At 43.2% G+C, this 20,790-nt stretch overlaps 1 protein-coding gene and 1 long non-coding RNA gene across 4 annotated transcripts in view; one reads left to right on the forward strand and one right to left on the reverse strand.

Annotated features, from left to right (window-relative positions):
- Positions 1–150: 150 nt before the first annotated feature.
- The window catches only part of GPR155 (G protein-coupled receptor 155), a 36,933-nt gene continuing 16,293 nt past the window's right edge, over positions 151–20,790 (reverse strand). For 2 of the 3 annotated variants that reach the window (XM_083628451.1, XM_083628452.1), the window contains exons 5-16: positions 18,841–18,996; positions 17,087–17,170; positions 15,760–15,880; positions 14,222–14,306; positions 14,038–14,128; positions 11,513–11,726; positions 11,097–11,201; positions 8,610–8,743; positions 7,379–7,474; positions 6,719–6,783; positions 5,728–5,862; positions 151–2,049 (exon numbers count right to left, since the gene is read on the reverse strand). In XM_083628451.1, the coding sequence (XP_083484577.1) occupies positions 2,004–2,049; positions 5,728–5,862; positions 6,719–6,783; positions 7,379–7,474; positions 8,610–8,743; positions 11,097–11,201; positions 11,513–11,726; positions 14,038–14,128; positions 14,222–14,306; positions 15,760–15,880; positions 17,087–17,170; positions 18,841–18,996 (1,332 nt within the window). In that variant the 3' untranslated portion in view covers positions 151–2,003. The remainder of the gene's footprint in view (positions 2,050–5,727; positions 5,863–6,718; positions 6,784–7,378; positions 7,475–8,609; positions 8,744–11,096; positions 11,202–11,512; positions 11,727–14,037; positions 14,129–14,221; positions 14,307–15,759; positions 15,881–17,086; positions 17,171–18,840; positions 18,997–20,790) is intronic. The other variant, XM_083628450.1, reaches the window with a different exon arrangement.
- Positions 2,056–2,819, forward strand: LOC310743494. Its single transcript, XR_014539050.1, has 2 exons — positions 2,056–2,571; positions 2,649–2,819. It is a non-coding gene; the product is annotated as an uncharacterized lncRNA (long non-coding RNA).

Raw genomic sequence — 20,790 nt, forward strand, 5'->3', positions numbered from 1 at the left:
GCTTTGGGTCACCTTTGTGAGAAAACTCCCCCTCCTCTGGAAATAACTACTGGGTGAGTTGCAAAATAGCAAGTACATAATTATGTTGGACTTAATTCTGTAGGCAGCAACTTTATTCAACTCTGAAAAGGAATGTACAGAACACCAAGGTTAAACATCTGGATTTATTGAGAAACTGGAGCACAAAAATGCAGAAATGCCAACGACTTCCAAAACACATTTTTCCATAATTCCTCCCAAATTAGACAAAAGCGTGATTGGCCACAGAAATGTAATTGTAATGCATTCCTGTCATTTCAGCGGCAGATCAGATTAAAGCCACACTTTATACCAAACACAGTTTTCTACATTGTGGAAGATAGTGTTTCTTCTGTAACATATACAAACAGGCCTGTCAGTTCATGTGTAAGGTTGACATAAAATAGATTACACGTTTGACAGCAAAAGGAAGTGGTTCACTCGTACATTTCGCATGCATATTCATGCAGTTGTGGCTACTGAAATGTTGACTAGGCGGCTAGCCCCGACTCCCTACTATCAGAGGCGAACGGCCACAAGTCCAAGAATACTCTTTCGATCCATACCTCTATAAAAATAAAGCACACACATCACTCATCTGGCAAAAAAGGGTTAGGCAACATAACAGATCTCATGACTGTAGGTGAAGAAACAAAAGTCACACGGCAAATTGTTCCTTCCAGTGAATTAAGTTAATATAAAATGGTCAATAAAATGACCACTCTAGTATCTACTTAAAAAATAAAGGGCATTATTTAAAATACAGTGTTCCTTTATGTAGACAACCATAAAAAATAGAGAAACTAATGAGAGGGTTTATTGGCATTTAACTGAGCATCGCCCATTAAGGGGCCTTGTGAAGATGCAAGAGTCCTTCAAATCAGTATTATAAGGTTATCCAACAAACTTAAATAACTCATTTAAGCTGCATATTGAAAGTAGTACCCAAATCTAATTCAAGTATTTGGTCTTTATAGGCTATTGGTCTAATTTAGAAGTGCAAAATAACCACAACCTCACAGACACCAGAATCTGTTTATTACTTTAAGGTTTGTAAAAACAAATGGCTCAATGTTCAGAAGTTGTAAGCCAACCTCTTGTTTCAGAGCAATTTATGAGGCTAGGAAAACAAATCATGCTTAGGCTGCAAGTGCTGCACAGAGGCTGCTTTAAAACCCCACTGATTTCAATTGAATTTGAGCAGCTTGATGGTACACAGGATTGCAGTCTACTTTTTCATTCTTTAAAATGATTGGCTTGTTCACCCAAGAACTGCTAATGGCAAAAATCTGCTTATTTCCCAATTCTAATCCTCAGACACCACAACAATCTTCACAGTCTCATTTATGTCAGCACAAATAGAGGATTTTATGTTCAAAAGGGAGTAACAGACTGGCCAAAATGTGTTGAGTAACTATCCCTTGCTGTTTTGCCAGTGCATCACAATTCAAAAACAGAATTAAACTGGAGAACACAACACTTTCCTCAAATACAGACTTTTGCAGAGTACTGCTTGCACAGGCAAGGAAACTATTGGGAAGCGGTTCATAGGTCAAAAATCAAAAATATTTTAAATAATTCCCTGAAATGACTCATTAGTCAGTATTCAACACATGAGACGTTAATTCTCTTTGGGTAGGACACAAACAGAACCATATTATCACTAAGAGAACATCACAGAAGAGCGTGAGAACTAGGGGTCAGGACAGAGTTGGGGCAACTCTTTTTTGGCTAGCTTCAAAGTGCATCCTCATTTCCATGGCTTTCTACTGCCACACATCTCCGAGGCACAAAGCGATAGTACAACTGCTCGTCCCGGAACTCAAATTCATCGGCAATGTGCTGGATGATGCCTCCTTTCACCAGTCTTTCTCCATACACCACAGCTCCCCCACGGTCTAAGGCAAGGCCAACTTCCACCAGCCAGTTCACCAGGTCACAGCCACAGAAGACCCCGGCCACAGTCTTTGTGCCACACCTGTATGTCAAAGGAAGGATTCACCCACATGCTCTGTAAATCTCGTACCACCACTGTTTGATGGGTGAAGACAACAGGGGAAAAATAGGGAGAAACAAGGAAAGACAGCATGACAGTTAAAAGAATTGTTAAAAAGGAGGTCATGTGTATAGTTAAGCATGGTTGTGGGTTTTTTTTTGTTTGCAAACCTGGATTATCTTTTTTCTAAGTCACAGTCAACATGCATGCACAAGTCATTTGAAGCCAGCATATGCATAAAATAACACTCTATGTGGGTTAGTATAGCATGAACTACCACTGGTTCAACATTCATAGTGATACGAACTAAGATCTCCACTCCATGTCAAAAAAAGGACGGAAAGAGTAGGGGAAATCACGTTTCAATCAGTCCGATTGCTACCTAGTTCACACAATATACAGCAGAAGTGGCAGCAATCCTGTTCTTGGACTGTACCGTTTTAGACTGCAGGGGGAGGATTGCGTGCCTGCATTTAAAAAATGGAGAAACATTCAAAGTTGCTTTAGACCAAGTCAGGGTCCTTCTAGGCCATGACACTGGACACTGACTCTCCAGGGTTTCCCTGCTCTACCTGGAGATGCTGGGGACTGAACGTGGGAAATATAATTATGCCATCTTTACATGCTAGCTAAGTATTTCTTTTAATAATTGTTTCCATTTGGTTGTGTATTTTTGATGCGTTTTATTTATTGCTTATGACTTTTGTTATGTTGGTAATTGTGTAAATCTTGTCACGTCGTAAGCCGCCTTGAACACAGTTTCAGCTATGGAAAGGGGGCATACAAATAAAACGATGATGATGATGATGATGATGATGATTCACACAGGCGATCAATCCCCCCCTTACAGTCTAAAGGAGGAACTGTTCAGGGACCGTTTTGCCACCTTTCAAACATTCACTAGCACAACGTCTGGTGCAGCTTTCTCTTCCGACTGAGAGCCATTTAAACCCGCTGGCCCCTAAGTCAAGGTTACCAAATCACCAGGAGTCCATTGAAAAGCCCTCTAGCCTAGTTGCCGGTGCAGTTGCACACACCACTTGCCTGCAATGCATCCGTCTGGCAGGGTGATGACAATCCTGTATGGCAATTCATACAGCAAGGAGCTTTGAAACAGGTGAAGTGCTGCCTTGGGGGACTGTATGGCGACTTAGCTACCTTTTAATGCAATTACGTAACTTGTTTTTCACACTTAAATTGAGAATTCTCTATTACCGTATAAGAACAGTAACTGAACTTTTTTAATTCCCCTAAATTGTCGTGAATATGCAAGATACTGAGAACAACATTTAGAAGAAAAAAAGATCAAGTTCTATTTCCAGTGACACAGTGGGAGAAAAACTACCCACGGCCACAAGGGTATTGTTCAGAAGTTGACCTGTGATAGTGAATGTTTCTGCTTATCTTGTAAGGAAGCATGTGTTAGAGAGTTAGAGCAAGCCAATATGACCAACTACACAAGGCAGCAAACCAACGTAAAGAAGGAACCCATCAGCATTTTTATTAGAACGAAGAGCAAAAATTTATTTGGATTAGTGAAGTGAAGCGGAGCCAACACAAAAAAGGATGGAAGAAGAAGAAACAACAACAACAGAAGAGGACTGATGCAGGACTTTCAACTGAGAAGGAGAGAGGGAAAAAAAACATTAGAAGCAAAACACGTATATGAGAAAGGATCAAGAGAAGGCACATATTTCACCACTGTATGGAAATAAGGGCACTCTACAAATGTACATACTCAAAACAAAACAAAAAAAGCATTTCGTTTCAGAACTTAAAAAACAAAGAATTCAGCAGAATTGTCCTAAGTTGTTCACTCAAGCCATCTTACTGTTCTAAAATTCCTTTTCAGTAAGTTTATTATATACCCCTTATCCCAAAAGACAAAACTTTTGGGAAATATGTAATCCTGAACTGGAAACCTCACTGCTTATATCTGAAAAAATCGTGACAAACACAACTCTCTCATTTGGGAAAGGGGTAGGGAACTTTCTTTCAGGCGAAGGGCTGCAGCACCCTGGTGAAAAGCTGTTGTGGGGGCTGCATTCTCAGAGTGGACAAGGCCAGACCCACATATAATCATACAGCCCTAACACCACACACACACACACACACACACACACACACACACACACACACACACACACACAGCTATTGCCCCATGGACACAAGATCCCATTTTCTCCAACACCCTTCCTCAGTCCTGACTGTGCAGGTGAATGAACATCTAAACAATGCACAGTTGGGACTGCAAGCCCTGCCTTACAGCTATTCAGAGCCTCAAACTTAATAATGAACTTTGCATCCCAAAGATTGCATGCAAGAAATTGCAAGGTGTGTGGACAGCATTTTGAATATCTCTTAAGGAATGTAAGTACCTTTCTGCTGAGATACACCCACCCAGGCCCTCTGCTTTGGTCTCCTTGCAGCTGATCTTGCAGAGTTAGAAGCCACAATTACACGCTTTGGGATACATCCAAGTCCCCTTTTGCTAATCAGCTGCTTCTTGAATGAATAGATCCCCACCTGATTTAGGACTTCAGGTACATAATAGGTTTGAACTCTAAAGTGATTAAAAAATACACCACCAAGTTTTCCAAGAGTAGCATCAGTAAGAACTCCATCTGATGAGAGTTATAAGCCCAAGATTTCTTGGTTTGATGCACTACTATGTGGAGGATGACAGGTTAGAAAACAGTAGCTTCTTCCACCACTACTTTTGAGTTCTTGCATTAAATGTTTGAGGTTCAAATGTTTTAAATAAGACTTTCTAATGGTTGCAGCTTATCCATTGCTTGCACAAAATGGGAAGGGTTTGGATTGTTTGCAGTTGCCTGCTTGAAATCAAAAGGGCTGGAAAAGCTGACTAAACAGTTAAAAACACTGAATAGGCAACAAATGGAAAAGGACCTTGTTGTAGAAATAGGACATGCCTTTATAACTTACATATCAGAAACCAATTCCATCCAACCTCTGCCAATGCATGCCAAACTGTAGTGGGATATATTTGGCTGAACTCTTTACTTTGTTCTCAGGAGGAGGGGAGGGGTTATATTTATGATATGGGGATTTTTTGTGTTATACTGGAAAATTAAATAAAAATATTTATTAAAATGTATTTTAAGAAGATGTACTGTAAATTGTTTTCGATCAGCATGTAAAACGATTGGCTATAATTTGAGCATACTAGCATGATCTATCTATTTTGGAAAGAAGTTTGTTCTCTAGGCATATAGACGATCTTTTAAGGTATCATAAGCAAATTTTGTATGATGGTTGCTGAGATCAAGGAGCAGATTTTTGTCTTAAGTTTCAGGATACAACAGCATGCCATTTTGAATCGACACACCAAACCTTTCAAGACAGCACTCACTTTAATCACTAATTTCAAAACTGCACTGAATTTTTGGTTCCTTAGAATCCCTCAGCAATGCCAGCCACTTTCCACTAGTCTGACACTTATGTTAAGTCAGAAAAAGAATCTTGAAAATGATTTCCTGTCGTTTTGGTTTAAGACCAAGCATACCTTAGTCCAGGAATTAGAAAACAAAACCCAAGTCTAGAGGCTTTCACATGCATATTTAGTGTTATTTGGAAGTGTTTCCAGCACAAAACACTCAGAGATTAGGACACCAGAACTGATTGCAAAGTGTACCCATCATCCAAGAATAGAAACAGTTTGAATAAATCTTTACATTGATATACAGCCCCACCTTCTGTCTTGGACAATGCTCCTGACACACATCTCTTTGTGGTAATTAACAAACTGTTGGCACGTCATCCGGATTTCCTCCGGTACAGTGGATTCCCTGCGCTCCGATGTCCTGTTTCCCCAGAGGAATTCAAACCTGGAGAGAGAAAAAGTCAATCTGAAACAAGCCCACTGAAATATTACAACAAATAAAAAGAAATACCAAATAGGAACGTCTTATTATAAATATCCACGTACATTATCTTTCTATTATGTATAAATGAGTTATCACATCAGGTCTTTGAAAATAATTAGTTTCAAGGGAGAAGCAGTATGAGAATTTTTGTTTTTTTGCCTTAGAAAAATTGTACATGGAATAGAAAACGGGATGAATAGGTGTGAATTTCTGCTCCTGAATTCAAGTACAGTCATACCTTGGAAGCCAAACGTCTTGCGAAACAAACGTTTTGGCTCCTGAACGCCACACGAAACTGGAAGTGAGTGTTCCAGTTTGCAAATGTTATTTGGAACTCAAACGACCATCACGACTTCCGCGGCTTCCGATGGCTGCAGGAGCCATGTTCCTGAACATTTTGGAAGTCGAACGGACTTCTGGAACAGATTCTGTTCGACTTCCGAGGTGTGATTGTACCCTCTGGGCTGATTAATACACACTTGTTCATCATTTGGTGACTATAACTTGGATCCTAAGCTGTTCTGTTCATGTAAGGATAGCAATTTGTAAACTCCACCCCTGCCCACTGTATTAATATCTCCTACCATCCTCAAGCCACACCCCCCCCATCCCATATAGCAGATTCTCAGGAACAGAGGGCCACACAGAGAATGAGTTGAAGAGAAAGCCCCATTCCATGTATGTGAATGTTGTTTCGTGAATGGTACAAAAGTTAAGAGCTGCACGGAGGAGAAGGCAGAAATAACATTAGTTGGGAGTCAAATCTGAAAGACAGTTGGCATTATTAACACATTCATATACTTATTTGGAAAATTACCTCCGTTTGAATGGAAGAATAATAAGATGTTTGTCTAAACCAAAAATTCCAAAAGAAATGAATCCCTGAAAAAGAAAAGGATTGTTATTATTTTTTTAAAAAGAAACACTGATAAGTAGACCATTAAAATCGAAGGAATTTTAAGGTATCACAAGACACTTTGTGGCTTTTATTTTACTTCAGGTTATACACACACGTTCTCACAAGTGTGTATGTGGTAACAGCAGCAGGAATTAAAATAAGTGCTAGTACAAATACCTAAGTTACAAGTTAATGACTACTTTCAATAATGTGCACTAATTGAAATCTGCAGGCCTTGATGACAGTCACCTGATAATGCTGAAACATCCATCTATCCTCTGTCTTGGTGACAGATGCTAATGAAACATCTGTCTATTGGAAATAAGTATTTCCCCTCTCCCTTTAAAGAGCAGCCAGGAACCCAGTGCAACTTGTCAGAGCACATTGACAGAGCGAGTACTTTCAACATAATTTTCTTCAAGTTCATAATAAGAAAAGGAACAAAGAGGGTCCCCTTCCCCCCTTCCTGGCAAACTCTTCTTATCCCAATCTTCTTATGCATGCTAACTGGATTCAGTGAGATGTTGTCTCAGTCAAGTGAATGTAAGATCAGAGATGTGATGTCAGAGTCAATATTACCTGTCCAAAATTAAATACAGCGCAAAAGAATTGTAGTTCCACATAGAGTCTTCCAGGTTCTTGGTTGAACAACCACCACAAACAGCTGGATAAATTCTGGGGGAAGACAAGAAGAACAAATATTTTTAAAGCTTCACGTTTTTTGTGTGTGAATTTTGTTATTTTTATTGAATCCAGTTTAGAGCTTGCAACGAGGTGGAATGTACATCTGTTTAACAAAATGCTTTTCCAATGGAAAGCTACTAGTCATTTGTCTCTGTACTAATATATTAAAGCCATGGGTTTTATGCATTCAAAGTAGCACTAAGGGGGAACATTCCATCAGCACAATGATTTGTCTCCGCGCAAGAGAATGTTCTCCCTTCCCACCCCAATGCACCCTCTTAATCTCTTCTGGGGTTCCCACTACTTTATGGAGCAGATTTGGATATGGTGGGGCACACAAGGGGAGCCCCACTGTCCAAGCACAACTCATTCGACTTACAAAACTATTTGGTCGAGTACCACGCCCAAGAATTTAATGAAATGTTCATTTCACTAAATACACAGCTGTTGGAACCACCAGCCCATCTCTTTATCACTCCAATGCTGTCTGCTGTTATACCAACACTTGAAAGCATGATAGGAAAGCATGACTACAGGTGTGGTAGCCTATTTCAGAGGTAGACAACAGGGTGTCCTTCAGAGGTTGTTAAGACTCAACTCCCATTGGACCCAGTCAGCAAGATTAGGGAAAATGTAGCCCAGAACATGTGAAAGACGCCATGCCAGCTACTCTTTGTGCAATACCTCTTCATTGCACCTCAACAGATGGCTTATCACTATTTAATGAAGGTCACTTCAGACATCATTCCATGCAAGGGGTTTATGCAATGTTCTTATATTAACACAACTAAGGAAGAGTAGATAGGAAAATGACGATATCACAGACCACTGGTCCACCTGCTGTGAACTCTAACGCTGTGCATTGCTGAGGACCTCTAGAATTTCAGTGCAAATGCAAGCAACCTACTTGACATGAATGTTGTGAGGATAAGATTGGGGTTGGAGGAGAATGATGCAGTGAGCTCTGCAGAGGAAAGATGGGATATAAATGCAGCAAATAAAAAATGCTGCATAAATTATAATGGCATTGAAAGTTTCCCCTCCCTGCACTGACTTCCCTAAATATTGGTGTGAATCAATGAACTAAAACAGTTATCAGACGAGGCGGGAAAAAAATGCAATTTACAGCAAAGAGGCCGACAATGAGAAGCAAGCACAGCAGCACATGTCTAGCCAGCTGCTTGTCTCCAGTTTGCAGAAGCTGCTCTTCCTGGACCAAGGCACAGCTCTGAGAACTGCATGGACTTAAGCACCGATTGGCTGAAAAACATTAAAGTGCGACATGTTAAGTTTCTCATTGAACTGTTTTGCCCAATTGATATGTAAATACTGTATTGATTCCTATCATATTGTTAAAGCAAAAGCATTCCCCCCCCACTAGAGAATAGTAATCAGAAAAATAAACTATGTCCTTTCTTTTCCATTGCATTCCACACACACACACACACACACACACACACACACCCTTTGCTTGTGAAAGACTATATTGGCTGCTTGCTTCAAGGAGTGAAAGACTTGAGTTTTGACCCAGGCCAACAGCTACCCTATTTCTGTGACCTTACAAAGCAACAGGGGCAGTTACCACTTGAATAGCTTAAAACAGCACTAAAGTGATTCTCTGGAACAGGCTTTTAATCCAACATTAAATTTCCTGGCCAGGTGTGGGGAGGAGAGAAACGAGAAAGGAAATACTGGCACTAACATACCGACCCACAATGCTTTCTACATGGTGTAGCCTTACTAAGCTGAATATCAGCATGCTGGCATTTTATTTCTTCGCCCCCATGTCAAATTCCATAGGTGAAACATAACGTAATAGAATTTAGGGTGGGATTCAATGAAGTTGTGTGCAGTAGGGCTCCCCCACAATCCGCTTTGGAGGGTTGGGTGAAACCCCGGAAAAGATTTATGGGGTATGCGGGGATAGGAAGCAGGAAGGTTTCACTGCACAAGCGACAAGGCTTTTTTTCAGCAGGAACTCGGTTCCAGCACCATTGCTGTTATAAGAGAACAAGGAAGGTGTTTGTGGTGAGTTCCGGCACCTCTTTTTTTAGAAAAATAGCACTGGCAAGTGGACCTCGTTTCTCATATACATCGATAGCTAAATACTACAATGAATTCCACTTCTAAAGCTGAATTCGGCGTATTTCTAGAAAGCGTCAAAAGTTCTTGACCGCAAAAATCGTTCCTGCCACCAGATGGCAGCAAGAGGTCAACAAATTCCCATACAGGGAGCTTGCTGCAGCTGAACACTGGATAACTTTCTGCTGCCAATCTTAGCACTGATAGTTCCTGCTAACATAGGTGAGTCATTCAAGAGGCCTAGGCTCCTTTCCTCTTCCTTACTTGTTAACCAATGACACACACATCTCTCTAGTCAAGTCGTTCACTGTGCCAAAGATTGTGCTGTCCTCCTTGACGAACAGGTGAAATCTATTTTATTTCTGCTAATGCTTCTTTTGTTGTGCGATCCTCTATAGACCCACAAAGAACGTAGGGAGTTGCCGTCCCCAAACATTATGGTTTTCTATCCATCCTATATAAAGCCTCTTAGAATATTCTCTGAAGCTTGCAGGAGATGGTGCAGCAGTTTTTTTAAAAAAAGGTAAAAAGGTAAAGGACCCCTGGACGGTTAAGTCCAGTCAAAGGCGACTATGGGGTTGCAGTGCTCATCTCGCTATCAGGCCGAGGGAGCTGGCGTTTGTCCACAGACAACTTTCCGGGTCATGTGACCAGGATGACTAAACTGCTTCTGGCACAATGGGGCAACAGGACACCGTGACGGAAACCAGAGCGCACAGAAACACCTTTTACCTTCCTGCCACAGCAGTACCTATTTATCTACTTGCACTGGTGTGCTTTCGAAATGCTAGGTTGGCAGGAGCTGGGACAGAGCCACGGGAACTCACCCCATTTTGGGGATTTGAACCGCCAACTTTCTGATCGGCAAGCCCAAGAGGCTCAGTGGTTTAGACCACAGCATGACCCATGTCCCTATATGCAGTGCCTATATACTAACATGCAGAAAGTGCAAAGGGGTTAGTGGGATGATGCCTAGCTTTTCCAGCTGTCTCAAAAGCAAGCTACACTTCCTCCCCTCCCCCAATTCTAACCCTCACCCAAATAATAACAGGAGGCAGTGAATGACTTCCTACACCCCTACTGTCAAAAGTTACTTTTGGGCTTATTTATTTTTCTACTAACTGGAAATTAAGCTTGCTATCAGTTTGGCCACAGTTACCATCAAATAATTTTCCGAGATCCGTGTGGCAGTACATGAATACGAAGTACACACATGATGCATGATGCTCTGAAGGAAAAAAACACACACCGACCAAACTCAACCATAAGAGCTCCCTTTATGTATTAACTGTGCAGCTGGAAGTCCACACATAGAAAAGGGAAACAGCCACTGACCCTCTCTGCCCTTCCTGCGCACAGACCCCCTTCACGGGACGGATATGTGAAAAGGTTCGTAACTTGAAATGTGGGTGGTGTACTCTCGGCCGTGCACATGCAGGCCTCTTAATGAACACATGTGCAATTTCACATGCTTCCTTTTAAAATTTGTAAACGGGCGTGAAAGACACAGGATACTACAGTTGTGCTTCACCTGTCTCAATCGATGTCGTGCAGTTATCGCGGGCGCTGCTACGACTGGATCCTGGCTCTCCTTCAGAACAGCATAACCTATTCGGCTTTTGGCACTCACAGCACCCTAGAGGAAAAATGGCAGATTAGAAAGGTGTCTATTTTTCTAGAGGGTATTGTGACAGCAAGACAAGATTATGCTCTTTTAAATTTGCCTGCAATGGGTTTGCAATTCGAATGCAGTACATTATTTGAGGTGGGCATTCAGATATCACTGCCAAGGTGAGCGGGGGATCGCAAGTGGCAATGTCTACAAGTTTAGGTGTGGAACATGCATGCTTGGGTCGAAACAAAATGGAAAACTATCGCCTGACAGAGGCCTTAGTATCCCCTATTGCCGTCAAAGGTAACCAGGCTTCTATTAAGGATTTCTCATACCTCTTTCCATTGAAGGGTCCACCAGTGAACGAGAAGAACTGTCTGGAGATCTACTGCGCTCGTTAAATTCCCTTTCTGTTTCCTCTGTTTGACTGTGTTGGGAATCTTGGGTCAACACCTCATAGCTGGCTTCCATTCCAGATCTGTTCATACACATGAGTGATACACCCGATATCAATATGCTGATGGATACGATTACTGCTGTGATAATCATCTGCAAAAATGGGGGAAGGGGGGGAGAGAGGCAGGAGTTCAGTAGGTCCCTTGTCATTTGAAAGAACCTATGCAACCTATGCGAAATTCAGCATCACTGTGTCTCTAGAATACTGAATAAAACAAATGCTCTTTGCTTATTCGAGGCTTTTAAAGTCAAAGGCTGGGAACAGATGTTTGTATTACAGTACAAGTCGCTTTTTGAGGGGGGGGGGAAGGAACCAAAAATACTCACAATAGTAATGTTCCATTTGCCATACACCTACCTCAGCTTTATTTAGAACTTCCTGCTGAAACCCGGGCCTCCTCTGGTTCATACTGTACACCAGATGTCAAGTTTAATGTCGGCTTCGCAACTTCTCAAGCAAAATAATCTAATCCTCAGTACTTTGCCAACATCCCCTTTCTCCACCCAGCACCATGCATATAATTCTGTCAAGCATGTAGAAATCTCGGCTGCTAAAGCACTCCTCAAGTATTGCTTTTAAGGGATGCGGTCAATTCTACACCTTGTTTCTTGGAAGTTGTGTTTCTTTCCCCCCTGTAAAAGTGAATCCAAGATTACAGTGGTACCTCAGGTTAAGAACTTAACGTATTTTTCGCCCTATAGGACGCACTTTTTCCCCTCCAAAAATGAAGGGGAAATGTGTGTGCGTCCTATGGGGCGAATGAGGCTTTCGTTGAAGCCTGGAGAGTGAGAGGGGAGAGCCCCAGCGCCAGCCCCACAAGGTCGGGGACAGAGGGAGGCGGAACGCCGCCATCCCGCTGTCTCCCGAAGTGGTTTGGAGGCTGGCGGAGGGGAGACCCCGCCGCCAGCCCCGCAAGCTCCGGGGACAGCTGGGAGGCGCAGCGCGTTTCCCCGCTATCCCCGGACCTGGTCTGAAGGCGGACTGCGGTGAGAAGAGCACTTCTCCCCGCTGCCTGCCCCGCAAGCTCCGGGGACAGGTGGGAGGCGCAGCGCGTCTCCCCGCTGTCCCCGGACCTGGTCTGAAGGCGGGTGGCGGGGAGAAGAGCGCTTCTCCCCGCTGCCTGCCCCACAAGCTCCGGGGACAGCTGGGAGGCGCAGCGCATCTCCCCGCTGTCCCCGGACCTGATCTGAAGGCGGGCGGCGGGGAGGAGAGTGCTTCTCCCCGCTGCCGGCACCACAAGCGCCTGGGGGGGAAATAAAATTTTTTTCCTTTATTCCCCCCCAAAAAAACTTGATGCGTCCTATGGGCCGGTGCGTCCTATGGGGCGAAAAATACGGTAATTTGTTCCGGAGGTCCGTTCTTAACCTTAAACTGTTCTTAACCTGAAGCACCACTTTAGCTAATGGGGCCTCCCGCTGCTGCCACACCGCCGGAGCACGATTTCTGTTCTCACCCTGAAGCAAAGTTCTTAACCTGAGGTAGTATTTCTGGGTTAGCGGAGTCTGTAACCTGAAGTGTATGTAACCTGAAGCATCTGTAACCCGAGGTACCACTGTATAAAGACGGAAGGTGCATAGTAGGGGTGGGAAAGCCCAAGGATGAGGGGCTGAACAAGGCCCTCCAGGGCAGACTTCCTGAACCTCAGCCCTCCAGATGTTTTCAGATTACAGTTCCCATCAACCCTGACCACTGGTCCTGCTAGCTAGGGATCATGGGAGTTGTAGGCCAAAAAACATCTGGAAGGCAGAGGTTGAGGAAGCCTGCTCCAGGTCTTCTAAGCAGTCACTGTGATTCTCCTGAGGCCATACATCACTGCCCTCGTTTCAATACTGCTTGAAACACTATTTGTTTGCCTGCGTAGAGGTGTGTGCCGTCTGGCTAGAATGTAGCTTACTGTACAAAAAGGTAAGAATTACAGTGGTGCCCCGCAAGACGAATGCCTCGCAAGACGGAAAACCCGCTAGACGAAAGGGTTTTCCGTTTTGGAGGTGCTTCGCAAAATGAATTTCCTATGGGCTTGCTTCGCAAGACGAAAATGTCTTGCGAGTTCCTGCGGGGTTTTTTTCCTTCCCCCCCCCCTTTTTCCCAAGCCCCTAAGCCGCTTATCAGCTGATCCGCTAAGCCCGCTAAGCCGCTAATAGCGCTAATCCGCTAATGGGCTTGCTTCGCAAGACGAAAAAACCGCAAGACGAAGAGACTCGCGGAACGGATTCTTTTCGTCTTGCGAGGCACCACTGTACATCGGTTACGGCACCAACTTTTGCCTTATGGCCCTCTGTAAGGCTGCCCACAAGTAAATAAGGCGCTTGGGCTGAAAGGACATCCCTCCCCTGGAAGGCAGAATTCAGACACTGACTACGGAAGGTCAACTATTAAAAGACAGGAGCGCAAGAACCTCTATACCTGATCTTTTCCATAAAAGAATGCAGAATCAATGATGTTATCCGAGCGTTCACCAGCGATTAACAGGATGCCCACAAGAACAGCTGGGATGCTGCAATAAACAAAAAAACCAAGATGAACCAAACAGGTCAATAGCTTCTGGCTTCCTATTTATTTTCTCAGTAAAGAGCCTCTGCCAACATACCCCCAGCCAGCTATAATGATAAATCCGACAGGGATCTTTATGGCTTCTCTTCTTTTCAAAAGCAGCAGAGAGAAAGATAAGAAACCTGATAACGACAAAGTTTGAAACTTGGTTTATTTCTTTTTAAGGAAGCAGCGTTTGCCCCCACCCACCCACCAAAGTGGGATGCCTCATCCCCTTATAACCAGCGAAGGTATTAAGAAATAAGGATACACTGTAGGAAACAGGAACATAGGAAGATGCCGCACACAAAGTAGACCACCTCGACAGCTGTGTTGGTAGAGCATGAGACTCTTAACCTCAGGGCCAGGGGTTCGAGCCCCACAATGGGCAAAAAACCCCCGCATTGCAGGGGGTTGGACTAGATGACCCTCATGGTCCCTTCCAACTCTACAATTCTAAGATGAAAGCAGACCAAACTAGCAGCAACTCTCTTCAGACAGGGGTCTTCTCATCTCTATCTAGAGATGCAAGGGATGCAAAGCATGTGCCATGGCTCTTTTACTGATCTAGCACAGACTACTAATATATGCAACAATCCAGCTGGCAGGCATATGCAGGATAATCCAGACTAGGAAGGAAGGTGTTGTTAGCATAGTGACTAACAGAAACGAGATGCAATCCAGATCAATTCCCAGCTCAGCCACGGACTCAACTAGGTGGTTTGAGCCAAGCCACTTTCCTACTCAACGTCCAATCTGCAACATAAAAATTACCGCATTTTTCGCTCTATAGGACGCACTTTTTCCCCTCCAAAAATTAAGGGGAAATGTGTGTGCGTCCTATGGAGTGAATGCAGCCTCCTTGGCTTCAGCGATAGCTACGCGAAGCCTCCAAAGCGCAGAGGGAGCGCTCCCTCCGCGCTCCAGAGGCTTCGCGTTGCTTTCGCTGAAGCCTGGAGAGCGAGAGGAGTCGGTGCGCACTGACCCCTCTCGCTCTCCAGGCTTCAGGAATAGCTGCCTGAAGCCTTCGGAGCGCAGTGCGAGTTCCCGCTGCGCTCCGGAGGCTTCGGGTTCCTTTTGCTGAAGCCGAGAGAGCAAGACTCTCCTGGCTTCAGCAGAGAGGGAGAGCTGAGCAGCGCCCCTTCAGCGAAGCGGCAGGAGAAATGGAAGGGGCTCCGTTTCTCCTGCTGCTTCGCTGAAGGGGCGCTGAGCAGAGAAGGGGAATTTTTTTTTTCTTGTTCTCCCCCTCTAAAACAAGGTGCGTCCTATGGTCGGGTGTGTCCTATAGAGTGAAAAATATGGTAATACTGGCCCTTCCTTACAGGGATGTTGTGAATATTATGATGATTCTAATGTGCGTGATGTAATTTGCACACAGAAAGCGCTATATGAATGCAAAGCATTCTTGGCACCCTGGTGACAGGGGTGAGGCTGGACACACCAGGAAAAAAAGACTGACTTGGCTTGGAAGAAATAAAACGTACAGACCACTATCACAAAGGCGCTATTAATTAAGAGGGGAAATAACTTGCGAGATCACCGTAATGCACGTGGAGTTGCATTATGGATACCCCGTATTACTGCTTTTTAGCTTACCTGTCCACAAAAAAGCACTGTAAAGCGCACTGTACAGGAAGATGAACACAAGGATTTGCAGAGTGATGCTTCTCTCTTTAATAGTGAAATTCCACATTACCATTCCAACACAGGCTACAAACTGAAAGGTAAAAATCAGATTTATTTTTAATTCACTTTACGGGTTTGCCATGCAATGGAAGACATCTCAGAAATTGAAATTCACGTAATTAATGAACGGATTGATTAACAGGCTAACTGTAGGTTTCCCTTTGCCCTGTTACTTTGGGGTGGGGAAGGGGAAGAGGTGGAGCGGCTTTTCTGTTTCCCTTCCATGGCCTATAATAGAGATAGTATCAGAAAAGAGCTTTATTTTATTTTAGATTATACAATGCTTGTGCCAGAGAAGACATAATCTTGGAAGATGCATGCTTGCCCCCTGTTATCAGAATGGGCAATGCCTCTAAGACAGGGTGGGGTATCTCACTGTTGAGTATCCCAGCAGGCCAATCGAGCCCTGCAAGGCCATTTCCCCCAAATGACATTCATCTGCCCATCAGCTGACACTACTTGCGATGGATGGCAGGACAGGGTTGGCTACATGCACTGTTTCTAGCAGACGAGCACAGAAATCTGCACATTCAGCTTGCAATATTGTGAAAGAACCAAGTTTGCATATACAGCGGCACCTTGGTTTATGAACTTAACCCATTCTGGAAGTCCGTTCTTAAGCCAAAGCGTTCTTAAACCAAGGTGTGCTTTCCCATAGCAGCGGGGGACTCAATTTACAAATGGAACACACTCAACAGGAAGCGAAACATGTTCTTATTCCAAAGCAAAGTTCACAAACCAAAACACCTATTTCCAGGTTTGCAGCATTCTTTATCTCAAGTTGTTCATAAACTAAGCTGTTCTTAAACCAAGGTAATGCAATGCTTGGGGCAAGGGGAATTTCCCAACCCCTCCTTTTCATTGCAGTTGCCTCTGAAAGATTTCCCCAAGTTTCTCTCCTCAGAGTCTCATTCTACCCAACTCTCAGGGAAAACTTTTGTTGGGGTACGCAGAAAGCTGCAGTGGAGAATTCCCCTTGCAGAAGCAACTGAATGTATCGATTTATCTCTCATTGTTCATATTCTTCCATCATGAATACAAAGCAACATACATGGGATTTCCAGGTTATCTCCTGGTTACATTAGCCAGGCCTACTTGGTTTCACTAGGATGGCTGTCTGTGGCACATGCCTTCAGAGCTTCAGCAGAAAACAAAACACTTCCTATTCATTATTACTTTCAAAACCATGCCTTTTACAAGAAATGTTCTATATGTTTATAGTCCACGTTATACTGACCTGAGCAATGAGTAAGTTAGTTGTAAGCATGTGAGGAAGCTGCTTGTATTTTTTACTTAGAAGAATAACACCAAGGGACCAGATCTGAAATACAGGTAAGAGAGTCAAATTCCAGTTTCCTTACGAAGAAGGAAGAACATCAAATGCATGCATGTGTTTGGTCAAAACCTGTCCCTTGTGAGAGTCAACATTCCGATTTTTACAAGCAAGTTAATTATCAAGCCCCTTAAAAATGTTCCATTTGCTTAACAGGTAGAAACCACCACCGACTCCCAACATGCTTAGCAACCCTGTCTTGTCCACTGCACAAAAACTTTGGATGCAGCTACAGCTAGCCCAATCAAGAGATCAATTTTTTCCATTTTGGTTTCAAGCACAGAAGACTTCAGTCTGAAACATCAAATACCCTGAAAACAAGGATTCTGTAGACAGAGCTAGGTGTTATGCAGTTTCAATGCAGCTCCCTCTGTTTTGCAGCCTTTACCAAAGGTGTCATGGGCTTTGAAGACACTCGAACTCAGGACGCAAGGAAGAAATGCGCTAAGAGAAAGGCATGCTTGGGAAATCCACACTGCCCGGAAACCAATGTCCCCACTGTGGAAGGACGTGTGGATCCAGAATTGGCCTCCACAGTCGCTTACGGACTCATTGCTGAAACCGTGTTCATGGAAGACAATCTTACTCGGCTACGAGTGATCGCCAAAGAAGAAGACCCCCTTCCCCCACATGAAAATATTCATGTACAGTTTTCACCCACAGGGTATAAACACATAGGCTGTATTCAACATAGCACCAAGAAGAAATTCTTGCACTGGCAGAACTCTCTCTCCCCCCACTGTAGGATGTTCTGCAGAGTTCTCCTGACCCTTCTGAGCAAGACTTGGGGAGGGCACAGAAGGAAGTCTAGCAGGAATCCTTGGCACTGGCTTCTGCTGGCAGAAGTTAGTTGGACAGAGACCATTCCCCACCCCACCCCCCAATACAGACATATATATGAAAATGTAATTTGTGAAACAGTCCTCAGTCTGGAACAGCACAGCACAAGAAGTGCTTGGTGTCTTATTCATAAAACAGGAACATCCATAGATATACGTGTAAATAGGGCTACCTGTAAAAAAACCCCATCTGACAGCGTGGGGGGGGGGGGGAGGGAAATCTATTAATAAGTCTGGTACAGTGGTACCTCGGGTTAAGAACTTAATTCATTCTGGAGGTCTGTTCTTAACCTGAAGCACCACTTTAGCTAATGGGGCCTCCTGCTGCCACCGCACGATTTCTGTTCTCATCCTGAAGCGAAGTTCTTAATCCGAGGTACTATTTCTGGGTTAGCGGAGTCTGTAACCTGAAGCTTCTGTAACCTGAAGCATATGTAACCCAAGGTACCACTGTATTCTGAAGCTTTCAGGACAACCGCTTTAGCCCTGTACTGTCTTATACAATTCCAAGACTGTTTGCCATTATCACAAGCTTGTTAACGTTACAGGTAACCTTTTAACAAGAAGGGTTAGAATTTCACATAGCCCAGATTGTCAGCTTCTATTAACCTGCAAGTCTTCCAGCAACTGGCTATGGTAGAAACTGAAAACCCGACACCATGCATGTTTACTTGGAATTAAACATGCTGTGTTCAATGGCAATTACTTCCAAGTAAGCATGCTCAGGTTTACACTGTCAGGCTTACATGTTTGAACATGCAGGTTTACATGCTTCATTCCTCACCCCCCCAAATGCACTTTCGAAAATTTAAAACTCACCAAAGAGACAAGGCTGACGATACTAATATCAAAGCTAACGTTTTGGATCGCAGATGCCAGTCTAGTGGGATCCATAGACGGGATGGTCAACAGCCAGGCAGAAACATACATGATGGGGGCAGAGACAAAAGTGCTGATCACCATACCAGAAGTTATCTGCAATCAGAAATAAAGGTGGACAAGAAGAACATATGACTTCAACTGCAGACCAGGAGAGGAATATAAATGGGTGAAAACACAACTTTAATGATGTGTGAGCTTTGTGGATCAACATCATCTGATGCGATTTATAAATGGAAAGTATTCAGCAAGTAAAAGCCCGCAACACCATTTAATAATTAATAATCAAAATCTTAATAATATCAAATTTGTATTCCACCCTTCAACCTAAAGGTTTCCAAGGGAAATATGCAATATTAAAATACACAGCTTAGTACAAGAACCATAAAACAAACAATATACAGTGGAACCTCGGTTTTCCAGCGTCTCGGAAGCTGAACACCCGGAAGTAATTGCTTTCATTTCTGAACGTGCCTCGGAAGTCAAACGGCTTCTGAGGTGCATTTTTCACTTTTTCCCATTGACTCCTCGGCCAGCCCACTGATCCTCGGTTTTCGATTGTTTCAGAAGTTGAACGGTCTTCCGGAACGCATTATGTTCAGAAACAGAGGTTCCACCGTACTAAACATCAAGAATGGAGAAATTTAGACAATTATAGCATAACCCTCTTGCTTCAACCAAATCTAATGCAATCCGTAATGCATAATCCACAAACGGGTTAAAGAGTTTGTATGTATGTATGAAGAGACCACTGGAGTAATATTTTATTATTTGTTTCATAAAAATTATATACTGATTACTCGATTCTAAAAACAACAACCAATGCCCCTTATTGTAAAAAAAAACTAACACCTTTACCTTTGCAAAAAGGTAAAACAGTAAAATCGAGAAAAATTCACAACCATGCTTTAAAATGTACAAAAGTTAAAATACTAAAACAGATTAAAATTATCTCAACTTGTTAAGCATCTGTGCAAGATTTTCTTAACAAGGATGTTTTTTGCAGGTGCTGAAAATAGTCCAATGAAGGCGCCTGGTTTGATATCAATGGGCAGGGAGTTCCAAAGGGCAGCTGCTGCCACAATGAACAGTGGAGTTCTTACAAATGTGGAATGGGTATTATGAGGCACCTGTATTAGTGCAAATTCCACTGATCGAAGCGGTCGAGTGGGCACATGTGGGGAAAGGAAATCTCACAGATAAACTGGTCCATAGTTGCTAAGGGCTTTATATGCCAATAGTAATACCTTGAACTTATTTTTAAGGCGTTTCAAGCTGTTTATATTGATAATTTCAATATTTCATGTAGATGTTTTACTACAATGGTATTTAAAGTTTGTTAAATAAATAATAATAAAACTTAACCAGTTAAGCGACCCTTGAACATCTGCAAAAAGCCCGAAGAAGTAGAAATAACCAGTAATGTTTCATTACTATAAACAAAACAGATTGCTGTGCATGTAAGCCAAAATCTGACACATAACTAAATGTTCTTAGGCACACTGAAATCAATAGGCACAAGTGTATATTGCATTATTATTAACTGTGGCCCTTAATCTCTGAGCAGGGTTAAGAAACCAGGAACGCTTGCATAAGAAAAAATTGTTGGGAGTAATGGGACACGAGAAGGTGTTAATTTTCTTCGTGAGCATAAACCACCCCATGAATGAGCTAATTGCGGGTGCGGTGACAGCCAAGCCAGTTGCCATGGTAACAGCCCAGTGCCCTGACTCTATCTGTGATTAATGCATGTCTGCTCAGCGCTGTGTCTCTGTAAGTCAGTTAGCTGGTTGTCACTTGTCCAATGTTACGTCTTGAATTTCTGAACTTATATAGAGCAACTGAGATACTTTGTACTTGCGTGTATCTGTAAATATCTGTATCGGCAAA

The sequence above is a fragment of the Podarcis filfolensis genome (genome assembly GCF_964270895.1).
Source record: "Podarcis filfolensis genome assembly, chromosome: 1".
NCBI classification, from domain to species: domain Eukaryota; kingdom Metazoa; phylum Chordata; class Lepidosauria; order Squamata; family Lacertidae; genus Podarcis; species Podarcis filfolensis.